The 19,064-nt window shown below is 30.3% G+C and overlaps 1 protein-coding gene across 1 annotated transcript; it reads right to left on the bottom strand.

Moving 5' to 3' along the window:
• Positions 1-5,272: 5,272 nt before the first annotated feature.
• Positions 5,273-6,202, bottom strand: LOC107945607 (auxin-responsive protein SAUR36). The gene has a single exon (XM_016879670.2). The coding sequence runs from the start codon at positions 5,926-5,928 to the stop codon at positions 5,434-5,436; it is 495 nt and encodes a 164-aa protein (XP_016735159.1). The 5' UTR covers positions 5,929-6,202; the 3' UTR covers positions 5,273-5,433.
• Between the last annotated feature and the right edge of the window lie 12,862 nt (positions 6,203-19,064).

The following is a 19,064-nucleotide window of genomic DNA, read 5'->3' as shown; positions in this document are numbered from 1 at the left end:
CTTCATATATTACCACTCAAATGTATGCATTGATATGTTATGAAATGGTACTTGGTAAAATGGATTTTGGCATTTAAGCTCACTTTGTGGTTGTGATTGTCATGCTAGGTAAACTCTACCAAGTTATTTAGTTTGACTAGTTATATTATGAATCAAGGTAAGTTATCGTTTTAATACCTTTTAACTTACTAAGCATTCAAAATGTTTATCCAGTTGTTTTCCTTCTTTGTAGATATTCGGTTTGCAGACTTGTCAATCAGACTTCACAAATATCACATTATCCCTCTACTAACTCGGTAGACTTTTACTCGTTTAATTTCGATATTGTGGCATGTACATAGGTGTTTATTTATTTAATAACTTGTGAATGGATGGTTGGTTGAAACCTTGTTTAATGTTTGGTTGTGAGTAGCTAATATCCATATATGTTCAAATGAATGTTTTGACAATATGATAAGTTATATATATATGTGTGTGTGTGTGTGTGTGTGTGTGTGTGTGTGTGTGTGTGTGTGTGTGTGTGTGTGTGTGTGTGTGTGTGTGTGTGTGTGTGTGTGCGTGTGTGAATCAATATGAATGATAAAATTTGAAGATTCAATAGTATGATTTGAACATGAATTTGATCGTCTTTAATTGGTTGAATGGTTGAAAGTATGTTAGATGGGTTGTGTAATTGCTAAGTTGTTTGGATTGAATTGGTGTCAAATTGTGATGTTTTGAATTGGTAATGGCTATATGCATTGATTGGTATCTATTGGGAGCATTTTGTGCAGGTGTGATGTGTGATTAAGGGCATATCTTAACCAATTTTGGTTTTGGAATGAAAAGGGACCACATGGTAGTTTTTGTCACATTGGCTTTAAGGTATCGATACATTGTTAAATGTATCGATACCTAACATTTTCAATCAGTTTTTCAAACAAACAGAATGTCAAAACAATATCGATCCCGGGCTAGAGTATCAATACCTACATTAGGGTATCGATATTTTACACGTGTATCCATACTATTAAACTTTGGTTTTAAATCGTTACAAAACATAATGCTAAAATGGTATCGTTACCAAATAACAATATCGATACGTAAAAGAAAGTATTTTATGAAACATCGAAGTTAATTTTGGTATCAGTACCTTCATGGGGTATCGATATCAATTGGGGAAATTTTATTTTATGAAACATCGAAGTTAATTTTGGTATCAGTACCTTCATGGGGTATCGATATCAATTGGGGAAATTTTGAAAACTTTGCTATTTGGTCTTTGTTCATGCTCGGGTCTACAAATGAGTTTTCGTAAGCCCGATTAAGTCTCAGAAAAGTATAATTATCATGTTAAGATTGTAATTATGACATATTTGAGTGTTCAAATGATTTGTTTTCAATGTTTTCATCGATAGTTGCTCCAACAACGGGTGCGGCATCCCGGAGCTTGAACTCGACGCTTTGTTCTGGTGAAGGTTGTTACAAGGTATAATAGTGAAAAGTGAAAAATTTATTTATTTATTTATTTATCCATTGTTCAAATACATAGAAAGCAATTACATGTTTACTATAATATGGGCACATTTTCCAATAATTTTACTATTTATTCAATTTAGTCCCTGAACTCAAGATAAACATAACTTTCAGTTTCTTCGGACCTAATTTCATATATTCTCATTAGGGACCTTATATTTTCTATTTCTAACATAATTTCATGACATGTTTTACATTTATTCAATTTGGTCCCTAATATAACAAAGTTAACAAACAAGATAAATTAACTTACAATTTAGTCCTTTTCATAATCTAAGTTTAAAATCTATCCATTTCAAACCTGTTTCAACAATTAATTAATAATGGAAAATTTCTAAAACTTTAATAGTATTGTCATGTACTGTAAAACTTTCTTTTACGTGAATATAAAGGTATTTTCGTGTTCGTTTTATTATTCATAAAGATTTAATTTTTTTAAGGTTTGTGATTGTTTTTTTCTAATATTATTGTCTTCAGAGTTTAAAACTTAATTTTTTTTCCTAATAATGCAGTGTGTTTTACTGCTGCATCTAACCCTTGTTTATAAAAGTGGTTTTCATATGCATTGTTAAACGTGATGGAAAACACTGTTTATAGTGGCATACTGTTGTCAATTTAGATTGATAATAACATTATAGAAGTAAAGGAATTAAATATAAAATTTTAGCATAGTAAAGGTAGTAAAACTATAATTAAGCCAATAATAGTATCCTTGTTATGAATAGGTCTTATTATGAATTACATCCTTCTACTCTACAAAAATTGGGAAGTAGCCCCTCAACTTTAATTTATCATAATTTGATCTTCATACTTTACAAAAACTCAAAATTTAATTTAATTATATAACATCGTTAAACCTTACCATTCATAATGCAGGACAACCAAATTTGATAACTTCACTAGTAAATTACCATTTAATTTTTAAAATTAAAAGTGGTTCTAAATTCTTAATTTTATCTTAGCTTTCCGAAAAATTATATCAACTAATAAGGACATGACACGTGGCATATTTTCATTAGATGTCATAAACTTTTTATGTAAAATGGAACAAAATTAATAGTTTAAGAGCATTTAATATATGAATCAGACTTGGACTCTAATATTCAAGATTTAAACCCAACTTAACCCAACCTATTTTCAAATTTTATATAATATGTTACTTTCTTTTATTTTTATATATTATATAATTTATATCATATAAAAATTAAATATGTAATATTATAATCCAAATATATATAAAAGGTGTTTATAAAACTAGCAAAATTTAAATAGAAATGACTTTTTTTTGGTTAAAAATGACAAATCCTTATTTATGCCTAGCTTAAGTCGAATCGGACCACTTAACCCGTAGACAAGTTCATAGATTAGGGTCAACATTTTACTTCTTTTTTTTTTGTAGAGACCTTTGATGCATTCCACCATCAAACCACTCAAGCAAGACTCACTTTAGTTCTTTATGTGTCGATCTTTACTTACATGAAACTTGAAACTATTCATGATTTAAGCCATTCATGAATGCCAATTAGTACAAGTTATCTAGTAGCCGATCACATTCGGTCTTAAATATATATTTTTTAAATTAAAGTATCCACCATCAATAATAATGATTAATTTTTTTGTCACAAGTGCTCTTAAAAAAAAACTGATTATAAAATGTGTTACATTCATATCAATTCAATTTTATGGCCAATTACTTGCCCTACTTTCTTATTTTGGTTGAAAGTTCAATATAACAAGACTTCTCAATTTATGAGCACATCATAATGAGATATAGTACTATTTATGAAGGTTAAATTTTTTAAAATTTGTGGTTAATTCTCTTAATAATTTTAATTATAGTTTTTAAACTTAAATTCTCTCAGATAACTTTTATGTTTAGAATAATTTTAGTATAACTTTCATAATATTTTAAGAAATAACTGACATGGAAATCACTATATAGTTAAGCATTATAGTATGTTTCTTGCCAAAGCTGCATTCTAGTGAGGGAAACCAACCCTTTTTCTTTTTATGAATTATATGTGAAAATGATAATTCTTTATAAGGTTTTTATGGGTGGTTTAGATGAAAATGGAAGCAATGATGCATTGCACATGGGTGGGTTGAGTATATAGGTAAAATGATGGACCACATGGACATGGTCCAGGGTGCTTTATATGTGGTAAATAACTTAAGGCCATTTAATTAGACTATCAAAAAAGATCCATTTTTATACATAAAAGGTAGTGGCAGAATTTGTCTATATGGTGACTCTACTTGTGATTTCCATATCTACTATAGGATTTGTCACTGACACATTCAAGGTGCATGACTAGGACACTTATGGTGACACACGCCATTTGCCTACTTTCTTTTTCTTTTAATCTTAATGTTTAAAAGAAAAAAATAATTCACTTTCTTTTAAGTTATAACAATTCTAATAAATATTTTTTTAAAGTTAATCTCAACAAGTTTATAAGTTAAATAATAAAGAATTAAATCAATACAAAATATAAATATACGAAGAATCGAAGTATAAGAAAATTAAATCCACTCATAGTAATTTAGCATGGTAAGACTAAAAACTCATATATTACAATAGAGTGTAGACTTGAATTTAGATACTCAAGGGTTCAAAGCCTTAGCTTTTGCCAACAATACCTCATTGCTAGGGATGACAATTGAGTAGGGCGGAAGCGGCTGTTGCTAAATTCACCATTGTTTCACAATTGGCCTGCTCCATCACTCGTCCCACTCCACTATAGATATATAATCTTGAAAACCACTAATAGCTCCATGGATGTTGGATGCATACATCCCCACCCCACCTCACCCCATCTCACTTCAATTTAATTTTTGCTATTTGTCTTTAATATTGTAAATATTTAGACATAATTCTTCAAAAAAAAATATTTAAACATAAAATGTATGAATTTTTATAATATTTTAATATATTTTTACCCTTTTGATAGTTATATATAAGGATAAAATGATAATTTCATATACTAGAGTGGGGGTGGAACGAGAGGGGAAATTAATTACTGTAACCATTTCATATTTATTGTCCAAAAGAAAAAATCTACCTGTCTTGCTCTGTATCCACTTTTCAAAAATGAAAATTTCCATCCAAAGTAAATCAATTCGAAACCATTGAATAATTCAAATTATGCCATCCCTCCTCTTTGTAACAAAAATTTAAATTTTATACCTTTTAAATATAAAAATAACATATCAAGAGGTAACCTTTATACAAATATCATGCAACTTGTTTAATCATTTTAAATCTATGTTATCAACTATGGGCTAAAGTTTGTAGAAAAAGTTTGAGAAGGAAAAGGATACCATAGCAAATTATAATCATATACTTATTATCAAAATCACAATCAATCACAATTATTAGTCATATTTTCCACATAAATAATTGTTTATATAATATCATATATTAAATTTAAAATGAATTACTCATTTATAAAGAAAAGTATTTTCTATAAAGTTAAAATATAGCACTATTTTTCGTGAATTTAGATTTTAGTCCTTATACTTTTACTTTTAAAAATTTAGTCTCTCTATTTTATATATTTCAAAATTTAAGTTTAATTGTTAAAATTATTTTGTTAAATTCAAGTTAATTGTAATGTCTTATTTTTTTATTTCAAGTGTCACACCAATAAATTTAGCAGTGTTAATAATTGAATTTGAATTTTAAAATTTAAAAGTAAAAAAATTAAATTCCTAAAAATAAAAGTATAGGAATTAAGTTTCAAATTTGCAAAGAATATAGGGATGAATGGCATATTTTAACCTTTCTATAATGTACACCTGAAAATTCATTACACCATCGAAAATGTTTAGTATACAAAAACATCATTATCATAATCCATTGACCAGAATTAATTATCGACTTTATTTACCACTACCAACGTCGGCGGCTGCAGCCTCTCAATAGTGACGCTTCCAAACGGCTTTCCTTCCGACGGTTCCGGCGGCGATCCGGGTCTGAACCTTCTCAAATTCCGAGAACCCACAGGGAATCGTGATTCCACCTTGGTGACAAAACCCATACTCCTTTTCAGCTTCTCTTAATAGCTCGCCGAACAAAGGGTGATTAAAATAAATAACCGGCACCAACACTCTATGAAAATCGCCGCCGTTTCTTCGACCGACGTAGACGGCCAAATGACCTTTCGGAACTTCAATCGGTTTTTCCTCTATGGGTCCATAAGCCGACCCGAGTTTCACCGAACATATAGATTTAGCCCCGTTTTTCAACCGGCGACCCCAGTTGATGAACTTGGACAAAGAGTTTGATTTGCTAAACAGTCCTCCCTGTTTTAAACGACGGTATCCATATGGTTTCCTCCGAGCTTTGCCGATGACCCACTTTGAAAATCGGATAACCCGTTTTCCGATCTTGAATCCTCTTATCTTTCTCATGGAATTAAATAGCTTAGTTTAGTAATTAGTAACAACAAGAACCCTTCTCTGCAACTGAGTATTTCATTACTATATATAAAGTAGCCTGCTAATTATTATTATTTTGTAATCTTTATAGGCCGCCTCAAGAACTACACTAAAACCTTGGGTAGATGTAGAAAATGAAGATGAACCAAGAAAAAAAAGGGGGGGGGGAATTAGGGATGTAATTATAAGAGCTATGGAAGGGTCAAAAATGGAGGAAATAGGGTTTCGAGATGGGGTGACACTAGAGAGTTTGAAACTTGTTAGAGGTGGAGTTGTGGTTTAAATAGATGAGAGTAGTGAATAAACTAAAAAAGAAGGGTTAAATTCTACTATTAGTCCTTATACTATGTGTAAGTTGTGGATTTAATATCTGTAATTTAATTTGATCAGTTTTAGATCTTGTATTTTTCAAATTTTAGAATTTCAGTCATGATCAAATGGTAGCTATTAAATTCATTAAAGTTTTGTTATTTCTAAAATCTAAGGTGACAAATATATTACCATACGTGTAATGTCATATTAGTTTGCTATTACTCACAAAAAAAGTTAGTTTTTGGATTTAACGGTTGTCATTTTGTATTAAGACTAAAATTTAATCTACAAGCGGAGGACATGGATTAAATTTACAACTTTATGCATGGTATAACACTAATAGGATAATTTAATCAAATGGATTAACCAGTTCATTAATGAAATTTAAAATTTAAAAAGTACAAGGACTAAAATTTACGAGATTAAATTATAAGGACTAAACCCATAACTTATGCAAAGTAAAGTGCTAATAGAAAATTTTGACCTAAAAAAGTAAACCACACCTTGGTCACTCAACTAACAATAAATTTACATTTTAATCAGTCAATTATAAAATGTTACAATTTGGTCACTTAGTTATTCGAAATTAATCATTTAAGTCATCCATTCATTAACTTGCTAATGTTGTCAACGCGATCACTGATCAAGATGAGAACTTAATCAGAATTTTGAATAATTCAATGATTTTGCCACAAAGATGGAATCACGAAAAGTTGCCAACGATGTCAATGTGACTATGTGAGCAAAATGAAAAGTGTATTTGAGAAATAGTGAACTAATGGTTCACGTTGATGTCCATGAGTAATTTTATGAAGTAGTGACTTAAATGATGAATTCCGAATAATTGAATGATTAAATTATAACTTTACATAATCGGGTTACTAAAATGTAAAGTTACTAATAATTGAATGACCATGAGTGGAATTTAACCATTAAAAAAATATTAGGCAGCCGGTCTGAGTTCGTACATAAATGGTGGTACTTTACCGTAGTATTCATAGATTACAAGTGGTAGATACGTGGGACCCACTCTAAAGTGGTGGGCCCTACTGCCAAGTGGACAAATCACGACAAGTAACGCCGTACATCATTCTAAAGTGGAACAATGAATCAAAGCTGACCGTGAAAGGGAAAAAAAAGAGCTTAATAATCTCCTATTGATTAATGATATTATTTTTGTTTTTGTTTTTTAAATGACTTACAAATATAAATTCACACCTATTGAAAATCGAAATATAACTGAATCAATATTAGAACAAATCTTAGCATCACCGGTTAAACTTTAAAATAATCTGAATCGGTCATTAAATAATATCACATATTTATCTGTCTCATTGTAATATTTTAAATACAAGACATATTTGTTTGAAAAACTTTTAACTTTTACATTTAATCCCACCAAGTTTCATTCTTTATTTGTTTGATTTTTTTTGTTGTTGCTACAGTTGGCTAAATGAATATTGTTGATTTAGTGATACAACGAGGAAAGAACTAGGAGGAAGACGAGGTAGTGGTTACGGTGGTCGGTTCATCCAGTCGAGGCAGAGAGCTGGAGGTTATAAGGAGTGAAGGTGGAGAGAACGCAAGGACTAAGTACTCAAAGTAAGTTGATAGAGAATAGGCTTTGTATACTTGAGAATCGATCCCTTCTCCATCGTTCTTGGAGGTATTTATAGGCGGGGATCCCGTGTAAGATGGTGTTAGCATGTTGAACTAGCCATCTAACCATCATTGCGGAATGCATGAGGCAGATGTCTTCGATGGGACTGCGATGTTTATAATAGGACAAATCTTATCATTCATTCTGATTTGATGGTACAGAGTAGCTGAACCCACGTGAGGTTTGGCGACCAAGAAGATCACATTTTTATCCAAAAGTTTGGGAGGCTAAAGGAATGGGAGGTGAGGGTTCCAACGACCTTCCAAAATTATAGCAGCGGAGTTCATCCCTTCGATGGTCTTTCAACTTGTCGTGTGTCCTCTCTTGTTGGAGGTATAACAAATATGAAACATGATATTTTAAACCAATGACACTCATTCATCCCTTAAAAGGGCACATAATGTCTAAAACTATCCATAGCCTCTCCTCAACCCATAAATTAGAGGATAACGCGCATCAGTACACTCAAACTCACGTCCTCTTGCAATGACAACAATATACATACCAATCGAATTAAGACTCAATCAGTACTTATTAACATTCTTCTTAACAAATAAAGGTAAACTTAAACATGAAAAAACATAAAGAGAAAAGTGGCATACCCGTAAAGGATAGTTGGACCATTATTAGGATAGGGACGGTAGAAAATATATATGCATGCATGGTTTCGAAAATAAAGTGAAAAAGGAAAAAAATAGAGGAAAACTTCAACGAAAAATGTTAAAGTTTCGTCTTGTAGGGCACATTTTTGTTTTAACTTATATACTATTTCTTTCTTTTTCTAATGTTTTATTTGAATTATAAAGCCCAAATTGCTTAGTCAACTATGGCGTTTCATTCTTATCTACTTCATTGTTTATATATATATATGTGTGTGTAACTTCAACACCAAACCCTATAACGACTCTCAACTTGTTTTATTTTTATTTTTTTTGTATTTATCTTAATAATTTAAACTTATGTTTACTTAACTTTTTTATTATAATATATATAATAAAATTATCCTGGTAAAAGTACCATGGAGGCTTTTGTACTAGGAGCTACAAAATTGTATTTTATTTTTTTACTCAAAAATAGGTATAAATTAGTTCTTATACATTAAATCAAAAAGCAAATTGGTCTTTTCTATTAAAATTTCATCCGTAACATTGTTTCAATAAGGGCTGTGAGAGCAGTACCAAATTGAGGCAAACTCTGAATACTAGATATGACCTCAAAATAATAAGGGTCGAGGTTAGCTGGTGAGACGATGGGAGATAAGCTTCATCGTCGAAAGAAAAATAGTCTGGATCACCAGCTAAGGTGCCTAAATGACCGTTCAATGATAAATAAGGTATAGGTGCAGAGATAACCAGGAGGTTTGCCTAGAAGCAGCCACCCTTGAAAGAGTGCGTAATAGCTCATTGATCAAGTGCTCTTGCGCCGAAGATGAACTGGTACTTGAACATTGGCTCATGGAATTTTCTCTACCCCTTCTTACCCTGAAAAAGCAGGGGCACCTTACGTCCTTGAACTGGTAACCATCTTTCGACTAATCTAGCCTCCTTCGTCCCTCGGGACCAACAATGGGTAGTACAAGAATATTCATCTGTTGTCCAACGACTATGCCTTTCGGCCTAATCTTAGGCCTTGACTCACCCTCTGTGGACGAACTTTGCAGAGGAACCCTATTAAAAATTGGTCTGGTTTGGTCTGCCACGTGTACCTCATGTAATGATTAGTTTTTAACAATAAAAATTGATAGAATTTTTAATAGAATGACCAATTAATTCTTTAATTTATTGTATATCTGACTGCTAATAGATTACCTCCACGATTCTTTTATCAAATTATCCTACAATCATGTTATAATATACTAATTAATTATCCTAAAATCGTGTTTAAATTTATTATTTATCAAATACAAGCGATCTTATTATAATCATAGAGCAGCCTTCATATTGTTGTCCTCCCTTGGGAAAGAATAAAGCAAAGCATATATTGTAATTAATACGAATTATACGATATAAAGCTTACATACAAAGTTGCTTAAGTTGCAAATCTAAATTTTCTTAATAAAAAAAATAATTCTAGCTTTCGAAAAATTATAATTTTATTTCCATCCCTTAATTAATTTTATTGCGTACTGATGAAAATTTTGCAGAAAGCCAAAATATTGTGGGATGAAATTTTAATTCAACCAACGAAATTATATTATTGCTACTTGTCTCATATCTATTTTATTTTTTTAAATGTTTGTGTACTAATTTTACCAATACGAGGTAAAAGTGATGTAGAGACTCATATATTAGGAGTTTGATTGTATTTACCTTCATTTACTTAAAAATATAATTATCGTTAGATTAAAGAGTAAATTGATCATTCTGTTAAAAATTTTATTTTTTTACTATTAAAATTTGATCCATGTTTGTCAGTATGAGATACATATGGCCCAGATAAAAAAGTTAAAATCCGAGCTTGGCTCAACTTGCCCGTATTAATTTTTTTATATAAAAATAAATTTTAAAAAATATAATACCTCAAATACACTAATAACATTAAAATAAATGTTTCCCAATAAAGTGAAAATAAATTTTAAAAAAGTCTTTATACTAAAATAACACTAAGATATGTGCAACTCAAGCAAATATCTTTGAAATAGTAGCAAAATTAACAATAAAACAATAGTTACATAATATCCAAATAATAATGACAAAATAGATACAATATAATTAGTGAAATGACAGCAAAACAGTGACAAAACAACAACTCTTTTTTTTTCTTTTTTTGCAAATTCATGTCAGGCCCAAACCAAAAAAGCTTACACGTGGCCTGACCTGTCTTCTAAACAGGCTTTATTTTTTTACCCAAGTCATTTTTCGAGTTTATATTTTTGCTTAAATCCTCCCACTTTTCGAGTTTAGTTTTTAACAATATAAATAGATGAAATTTTTAACAGAAATGACTATTTTATTTATTAACCTAACATACAATGACTAATTTACTTATAATTTGAATAGAGAATAAAATGCAATTTGACTTCTAATATAAAAATCTTGTTAATAGTTTTATTTAAAATATAATTATCCATGTTTAATATTAAGAATAGGTGATTAAAATGATCGAATTTATAAAAAAAACACCATTTTTTTAAAATTATTGGATTAGGTTTTTTTTTTTGAAAAATTATGAGACTAAGTTGAAATAACGAAAACGCTTCTAGCTGGAAGTACTTTTTGCCCCTTTGTAAAAATAAAACTTACAAAGCAGGTCTCTATATATACCAAGTCTCATTTCTCTTGTTTTTTTAAACGATGTGGGATATGGGTCTATATAGACTCATAACCCATTTGTAGTTTGTTCTCAAACAATGTGAGATTGCTTACTTTTTTAACTAGCAACATAAATTTGAAGACTACACTTAATTCTTACAAATTAAAGATAAAATTTTGTACAACATTAAATTCTAACAAAATAAAACATTATAAACTCTTATACAAATATTATCGTTGTAAAAAAGTCCAATAATACAAAATAATTTAAAGATAATAATTAGTTGTCTAATTAAAGATAACAATATATATTTTGTCAGAGTTTAATGTTGTACAAAGTTTTGTCTTTAATTTTTAAAAATTAAGTATAACATTTAATTTTACGTTGTTAGTTAAAAGAGTAAGTAATTTCATATTGTCTAAAAATAAATTGTAAATGGATTATGAGTCTATATAAACCCATATCTCACATCGTTTAAGAAAACAAGAGAAATAAGATTTAAGGTCTATATAAAGACATGCTTTGTAAATTTCATTTTCATAAAAGGTGATACCAAAAAAAGTTTTAAAAAAATTGAAGGTAAAAGCGTTTTTTTTTTGTCAATACCTAAAAACATTTCCAACTAGAAACTTTTTTTGTTTTTTTTGACCTAGTCCCGTAATTAAAAAAAAAAGCTAATCTAAGATATATTTTTTTAGAACGATATTTTTCAAAATTTTAATCGATTAAAATTCAAAATAATTGAAGTCATCTTATCATGTCACGTTCCGAAGAAGATGACTTCTGGCATTAATATTTGATGGATCAATTTTCGAATTAGTCCTTTTCTGAAGTTAGGTTTAATTAATTTTTGGTGGGAGGGGGGGGGGTTAATCAATTATAATAATTTGATTATCAGTTTTTTCATATTATTTTTGGGTTTAAGATTTGTAAATTTATTTTGATAAATTGAGTTTTATTTTATTTATTATTTAGTAATTATTTAAAAGCTTTTTATAGATATTTTTTACAAATAAATTTTCGAATAAATAAAAATAATTTATATAGTATTCTGTAAAAATTTATATGGAATTTTTAAGTTATGGCTTCTATTTTAAATAAAAATATTTATTTTTACATACAAGAATTTGAAATAATTATAAATTAAATAAAAATTTAATTTCAATAACAACAAATTCTCAACTTATATTCTCAAAAATCATTTAAACCCTTCAATTTAGATTGATTTTTAATTTTTATTTTTTCTTGCTCAACGCTATGAAATAGAAATCCATGGTCCAACCATTATTACATCCCAATTATTATTTTGGCCTATGTTATGTCCGAGTCAAACATAGATTTGGAGCCTTAACAATGTTTTCTTTTCCTACAAGTTGTTTGAATCAGATTGAATCATTCGTTTAGTTTGGTTGGATTGAAAGATTGAATCATTCGTTTAGTTTGGTTGGATTGAAAACTGGTCGTAGTATGGATTCGAAGAAAAGTATTAAATTAATTTACTCGAAAATCAGCATGAATCGAGTGATTAGATTGATTGAACTTAACTTTTAATGTTTTGTAAAAATTTTTTAATAATTTATTTTATCGAATCAGACAGATTATCAAACTGATAAACCGATTCAACTACAAGATGTTCAATAAAAGAAATGATGGAGCCACGACGTATAATAGCATTTTGCCCAATCCCAATCCAACCATATTATGGAAAACTTGGGGTCAATTGCACTAAACTACCACTTATGTTTTAAATTAATTTATAAATTTTAATTAGATATTAGAGCTAGATTGATGGAAGAATAATAGGATATGAGTGATACAAATAAGACTGAAATGATATTATTATATTAAATGAAATAAGATTACTAGAAATTGTGAAATGCCATATCTTCATGTAAAATTTGAGTTAACTCATCAATTACTTGATGAGAAATTAGCACTTAAATTTTCATCTCCATGAACACTTATAGGTTCCATGCTCCACCTTGTTGTTCAATCGAATAATCCTCATTTGTTCATTTGTTTTGTTAAAAGTACCTTGGAGGCTTTTATATTAGGGGTTAAATTACATTTTGCTCTCTTTACTCATAAAATGGGTAAATTAATCCTTATACATTAAATCAAAGAGCAAATTAGTTCTTTTTATTAAAAATTTTATCTATTTATACTGTTAAAAATTAGCATGACTAATAAAATAATCAAATAATAACATGTGATGTACTACGTGTACCTCATATTGATATATAGAAATCAATTTTTAAGAGGATTCTAAAAACACTTTTTTACCCATGAAAACAAAAGCCAAAATGAGAAAGCAGCAAGTAAAATGCACACATAAACTTTCATAGACTGACCCAAATATACATGCACAACACTTGAAGCTAACATTGCAAGTTCCAAGGCAGTACTATCTTATTCTTGCCATTAACAAAGACACAGCAAGAACCATTCACAAACAAAAACATATTACAAATACCATAAACAAACCTGTCAAATCCTGCAATTCCCATGTTCATCATCAAATTTTTTACCTTTTCAAAAACCTAAGTTTCCCCCTAGGATCTTGTGGGTCTACTGCATCCAACATTGCTTCAAGTTCATCATGCATTGACCTTCTTCCAGCTTCAACCATTATATCAGCACCCTAAATACAGAGAGCCGTTATGGTTAATGTACTTGAAAGTTCTCTGTATTATAGGGAGGGACTGAATTAAATTAATTCATCTATTATTAAATGAATTAATTTAATTCTTTCACTATACAAATATATATATATATATCAAATAAGCTTAAATTATAGGAGAGTTAACAATTATTGTGTAAAAAATTATCTTGAAAATTATTTTTTTCATTCGCAATTCAATTTCAAATAAAATGTTTCATTTACAGAACTTTTAAAAGTTTAAAAATATTAACTCTGTTAGACAATAAATAATATTTTTAACCAATAAATGTCAAGGGTGGTGGGAGGGGTTGGTAGGAGCCCCGTTCCCCCTAAAATGTGGAATTTAAATTTTAGCCCTTTAAATTTTATATAATATTAAGCTAGTAAAATGGTAAAATTACACTTTGACTCCTAAGAATGATAAAATTTTGATTTAGTTCTTTAAAATTTGTAAAGATATAAACTATTGAAGTGGTGAAATTGTATTTTAACTCTCATAAAAATATATAACTTAATTCCGACCCTCTCCAAAATTTTCTAGCTTTGCCTCTAGTAAATGTTACCTCCATTCCAATTGGAAGTATTTAACTCTTTTTAAATAGCACAAAGACTAAATTGATCCATTTATAAATAGAGGGACTAATTTGATCTAATTCTTATAGTAGTGAAATAATATCTATACTTAAATTTTGAAATAATTTGGTACCTCAACTCTTATAATATCATTACTTAGTCTAAATATATTTCGATTAAAATGTTGATGTGAATTTTTAAGAATAGTTAAGACTGTTAAAAGTTTCTATTAAATTCAGATTCATTACAATGTCATTTTATTACGTGAATTTCAAGTGTGTATTTTTTTAAAATCTCAAATTGTCAAACCAATAAATTTAACAAATGAATTTTAACAGTGTTAACAAATAGACTTGTAATTTTTAAACTTGAAAAGTAAAAAGACCAAATTCCTTAAAATAAAAGTATTAAAGATATGTGACACAAATTCTTGTTAAATAAAAATACAAGTGGCAAGATAGGAGGATCTACTATGTGCTTCCTCTATTTGATGTTGATTAGAATAAGATGTTTTAACCTTATTGCATTACTTCTATTTGACTTTCATTAGAATATGATTTTACAAATCTATACATAGATGTAGTCGTCTCTGTTTTTTACCAAAAGGGTTTCCATGTAAAATATCTGTGTGTTCTATTTCTCTCTCTCTTTTCTTGCCATTATCAACATTCTATTTGGCAAAAAGTATGAAGTCTAAATTCCAAATATATTTATAGTACAAGAATTTACAACATATTGCCACATTTAAAAATTTATTATATTATTTAAAAATAATATAGAGGTTTTCCATCTACTTGAAAACTCTCTATAAGAGTTGGCTCTGGTCAACAGATTAAAAAGGTTGCATCGTCAACTATGTTGGGAAGATTGGTAGTGTAGGCTGAGATTGCAGATGACTGTGATCAAATCAAACTTCACTGGTTCCATCTGATTTAGTGATGATCTGACTTTTAGTTGATCTGATAGGTTGATCATGATCATGCTGGTGGATTTGCTCATAGTTTGTTACCCACTTCTCTGGCAAAAGTTTCAACAACTCTTGCTTGGGTATTTGTTTTGGTACATGCACAAAGTAAGGTTATTCCCTGGTATTAAGAGAAATGAGAAAAGAATTTTCAGAACCATGATTCGATAGCTTAAAGGCATGATCTTAAACCCTGTACACTATCTGATAGTGAAGGGTTGCTGTAACTGCTGATTCAACCATTTCAACACCAATAATCTGGATCTGAACTTTCAAGGCGTCCAACAAGTTTGGATCTTGAAGGGACATGGTAAAGTTAGGAAATAAGGTTACCATCGCCATTCCTGAACTCAGAGTGGCTTCAACTGTCCCAATACAGGCATCCTGGTATCTTTTATACCTGGAATCTAACTAAGCAATCCTGAAAACAACTAGTTTCCCAGATGTTCCATGATAATTGAGAGCTAATCTGACTGCACCAAAATAGATATGTGAATATCCATGTTGAATCCAATCCTGTGAGAAATTTGAAGGAATCTCAAGAGTAAAAAATTGTTCTTCCTAACCTCCATAAATCATATGCTTATCGAACTTCGAGGACTAGACATATTCTCGAACATTCTTGCGACCGGTACTGATTAATAACTTTATACTTTTTATTGGGGAAAAACTAGGTTTTTAATAGGTAGAGTATGGATTTACAAGTGGCAAGCCAGTGAAGTGAACCTTTTCTTCCTATGTGAAGTAGGTTACCTCATATAATAAGGATATTTTCTTCGCAGAATGAGATTTAAAGGGAAAGAAGGTAAGGAAATTGGTGCTTTTGAAGTAGATGGTCTAGAACTCATTTCTTGGAGAAATCTCTTCCTTTTCAACTAGAATTCTCAATAAAAAGAAAATCTTGGAACGCTGGCTCGGATACCAAATGTGTACGAGATTTAAAAACCTAGTTTTTCCCCAATAAATAGTATAAAGTCATTAATCAGTACCAGACGCAAGAATGTTCGAGAATATGTCCACTCCTCGAAGTTCGATAAGTATATGATTTATGAAGGTCAGGAAGAACAATTTGTCACTCTTGAGATTCCTTCAAATTTCCCACAGGATTGGATTCAACATGGATATTCACATATCCATTTTGGTGCAGTCAGATTAACTCTCAATTATCATGGAACATCTGGTAAACTAGTTGTTTCCAAGATTGCTCTATTAGATTCCAGATATAAAAGATATCAGGACACATGTCCACTCTGAGTTCAGGAATGGCGATGGTAACCTTATTTCTTAAATTTACCATGTCCCTTCAAGATCTAAACTTGTTGGACGCCTTGAAAGTTCAGATCCAGATTATTGGTGCTGAAATGGTTGAACCAGCAGTTACAGCAACCCTTCACTATCAGATAGTGTACAGGGTTCAAGATCATGCCTTTAAGCTATCGAATCATGGTTCTAAAGATTCTTTTCTCATTTCTGTTAATACCAGAGAAGAACCTCACTATGTGCATGTACCAAAACAAATACCCAAGCAAGAGTTGTTGAAACTTTTGCCAAAAAAGCAGGTAACAAACTATGAGCAAATCCACCAGCATGATCATGATCAACCTATCAGATCAACCAAAAGGCAGATCATTACTAAATCAGATGGAATCAGTGAAGTTCGATTTGATCACAGTCATCTGCAATCTCAGCCTACACTACCAATCTTCCCAACACAGTTGATGATGCAACCTTTTCAATCTGGAAGTCCAGGACCAAAGTCAGCTCTTATAGAGAGTTTTCAAGCAGATGGAAAACCTCTATATTATTTTAAAGATCCTATTACAGGACATTGTCCATGGGGTCTTATGTGTTCCTGTGAATTGTGCATGAGCTAAACTTTGAAGAATGGGTTGCAGACATGGATAATAAAGCTTACAAGCCTCACAAGAAAAAATCTCACAAGAAATTAACACAGTCTAAATTTTACAAACGGTAGATAAATGGTGATCCAAATATTGGTCCTCTGGGAGAGGATAATGGCAAATTTGTTTATCTTATTGATTATTCTGTAGATAAGCTGAAAAAATCGCTAGAAGCTGAACAACAGTCTTCCTGACCACCTGTACCACTAAAGAAAGATCCTCAAGACCAACAAAAATGGTTGGTCAAGCCTTTAAAGTAGCCATTATATAAAAAGATCAATAAATGGGTTCAAAAACAAAATCAGATCCAATCTTGTTCCCAACAAGTCCAGACCTCAATTCTATCTCAGATAATTCAAGAAGTATGCATGTATCAATTAGCATCTTCCTATGATCAAGACTTTCCTCTTGTTGCAAAATTTTCTAACAAAGAGTATATTTATGCTCCAAAAATTCCTTCGAAGTTACAAGCAGATCCAGAAGGAAAACCAACCAAAATAGCGACAACAGAAGCTACCCGCAATTGGCAGACAGAAAATGCTTTGGCTCAAAATTCTGTTTTGAGAAAAATAAACTTAAAAGTCAATCAAATTGATTCAAAAGTCTCCAAAATTGAAACCAAAGTTGATGAAAATTCAAATATGATAAAAGATCTTATTCAGCTTTTTCAAAAAAGACTGAAAGAAGTTGCTATTGAACCTGCAGTGCCAGGCCAAAATTTTTTCTCTCACATTGCACAGAGAGAAAAGGAAATGCAAAATCTCAAAGAACAGATCCGGATATTACAGGAAACAGGAAAAATACCACCTTCTAGTCCTTTTAGGAATGGTATTGAGCTATTTTCTTCAATAAGACGGTTGGATACTCCTCCATCATCTAGATACTAAAGAATAATTTTCCCTCCTCCTGAAGAAAAAAAACCCAGTACCTATGATCTGCTTTTACAGATCAAGACTTAAAAAGAAATAGAAAGAAAGGAGACAGAAGAAAGAAAAAAGCAAAAAGAAAAGGTTTTAGGAAAAAGACCCGTTGAAGAAGAAAATACAGAAAAAAGTCATTCTCCACCTAGACAGGTGTCAAAATCATTGATGATTCAGAAGGAAAACTTTTATGATAGTAATCCTTTATCAAATTTTTTGAAGGATTACAACGAAGAAATGCTTCCAAAAATATATGTTTTACAAGAATCTGAAGAATCTCTTATTAAAGAATCATCTTCATCAGAATCTATTTCAAGAGATTCTGAATCTTTAGATGATAATTTTAAAATTGATCTACAAGTAATGGCCACAACACAACCAGAAGTAAAGATTGAAATGTCAGATGAAGAAATGAATGAAGCAGAGGCGGAATCTTCGAACACAAGACCTTCACCCCACATTTTAGGTGGAAAAATTATTTTCACATTAGATGACATTCCAAAAAAAGATGGCCAGAAAGACTACAGGAATTCCATGCTTGGTTGGAAACCAGAAAGTTAATTGAAGAAAGTAATTACAACATCCTAATGGAGTTTGTCTCTAGATTTACTAGGATGTTAAAAGACTGGTGGAATTCCATAAGACAAGGAGATCAAATGCAATTTTTAGTGATAACAGATCTATCACAAGCAATCAAGATTGTTCATAATCACTTTATTGGAAGTCCTAAAGATCTGTTAACTCTAAAAAGAAGAGAATTCTTCAAGAGAATATGTTCATATAACAAAAGAGATTTGTCAATGCATTTTTATGCAATGACTAAACTCTTTTATGCGTTCGAATTGGATCAAAGCCTCAAACAAGC

The sequence above is a fragment of the Gossypium hirsutum genome, chromosome D12 (genome assembly GCF_007990345.1).
Source record: "Gossypium hirsutum isolate 1008001.06 chromosome D12, Gossypium_hirsutum_v2.1, whole genome shotgun sequence".
Classification (NCBI taxonomy): Eukaryota; Viridiplantae; Streptophyta; class Magnoliopsida; order Malvales; family Malvaceae; genus Gossypium; species Gossypium hirsutum.
The sequence above is the reverse complement of the archived record's forward strand: the minus strand, read 5'-3'. Positions and strand labels throughout refer to the sequence as shown.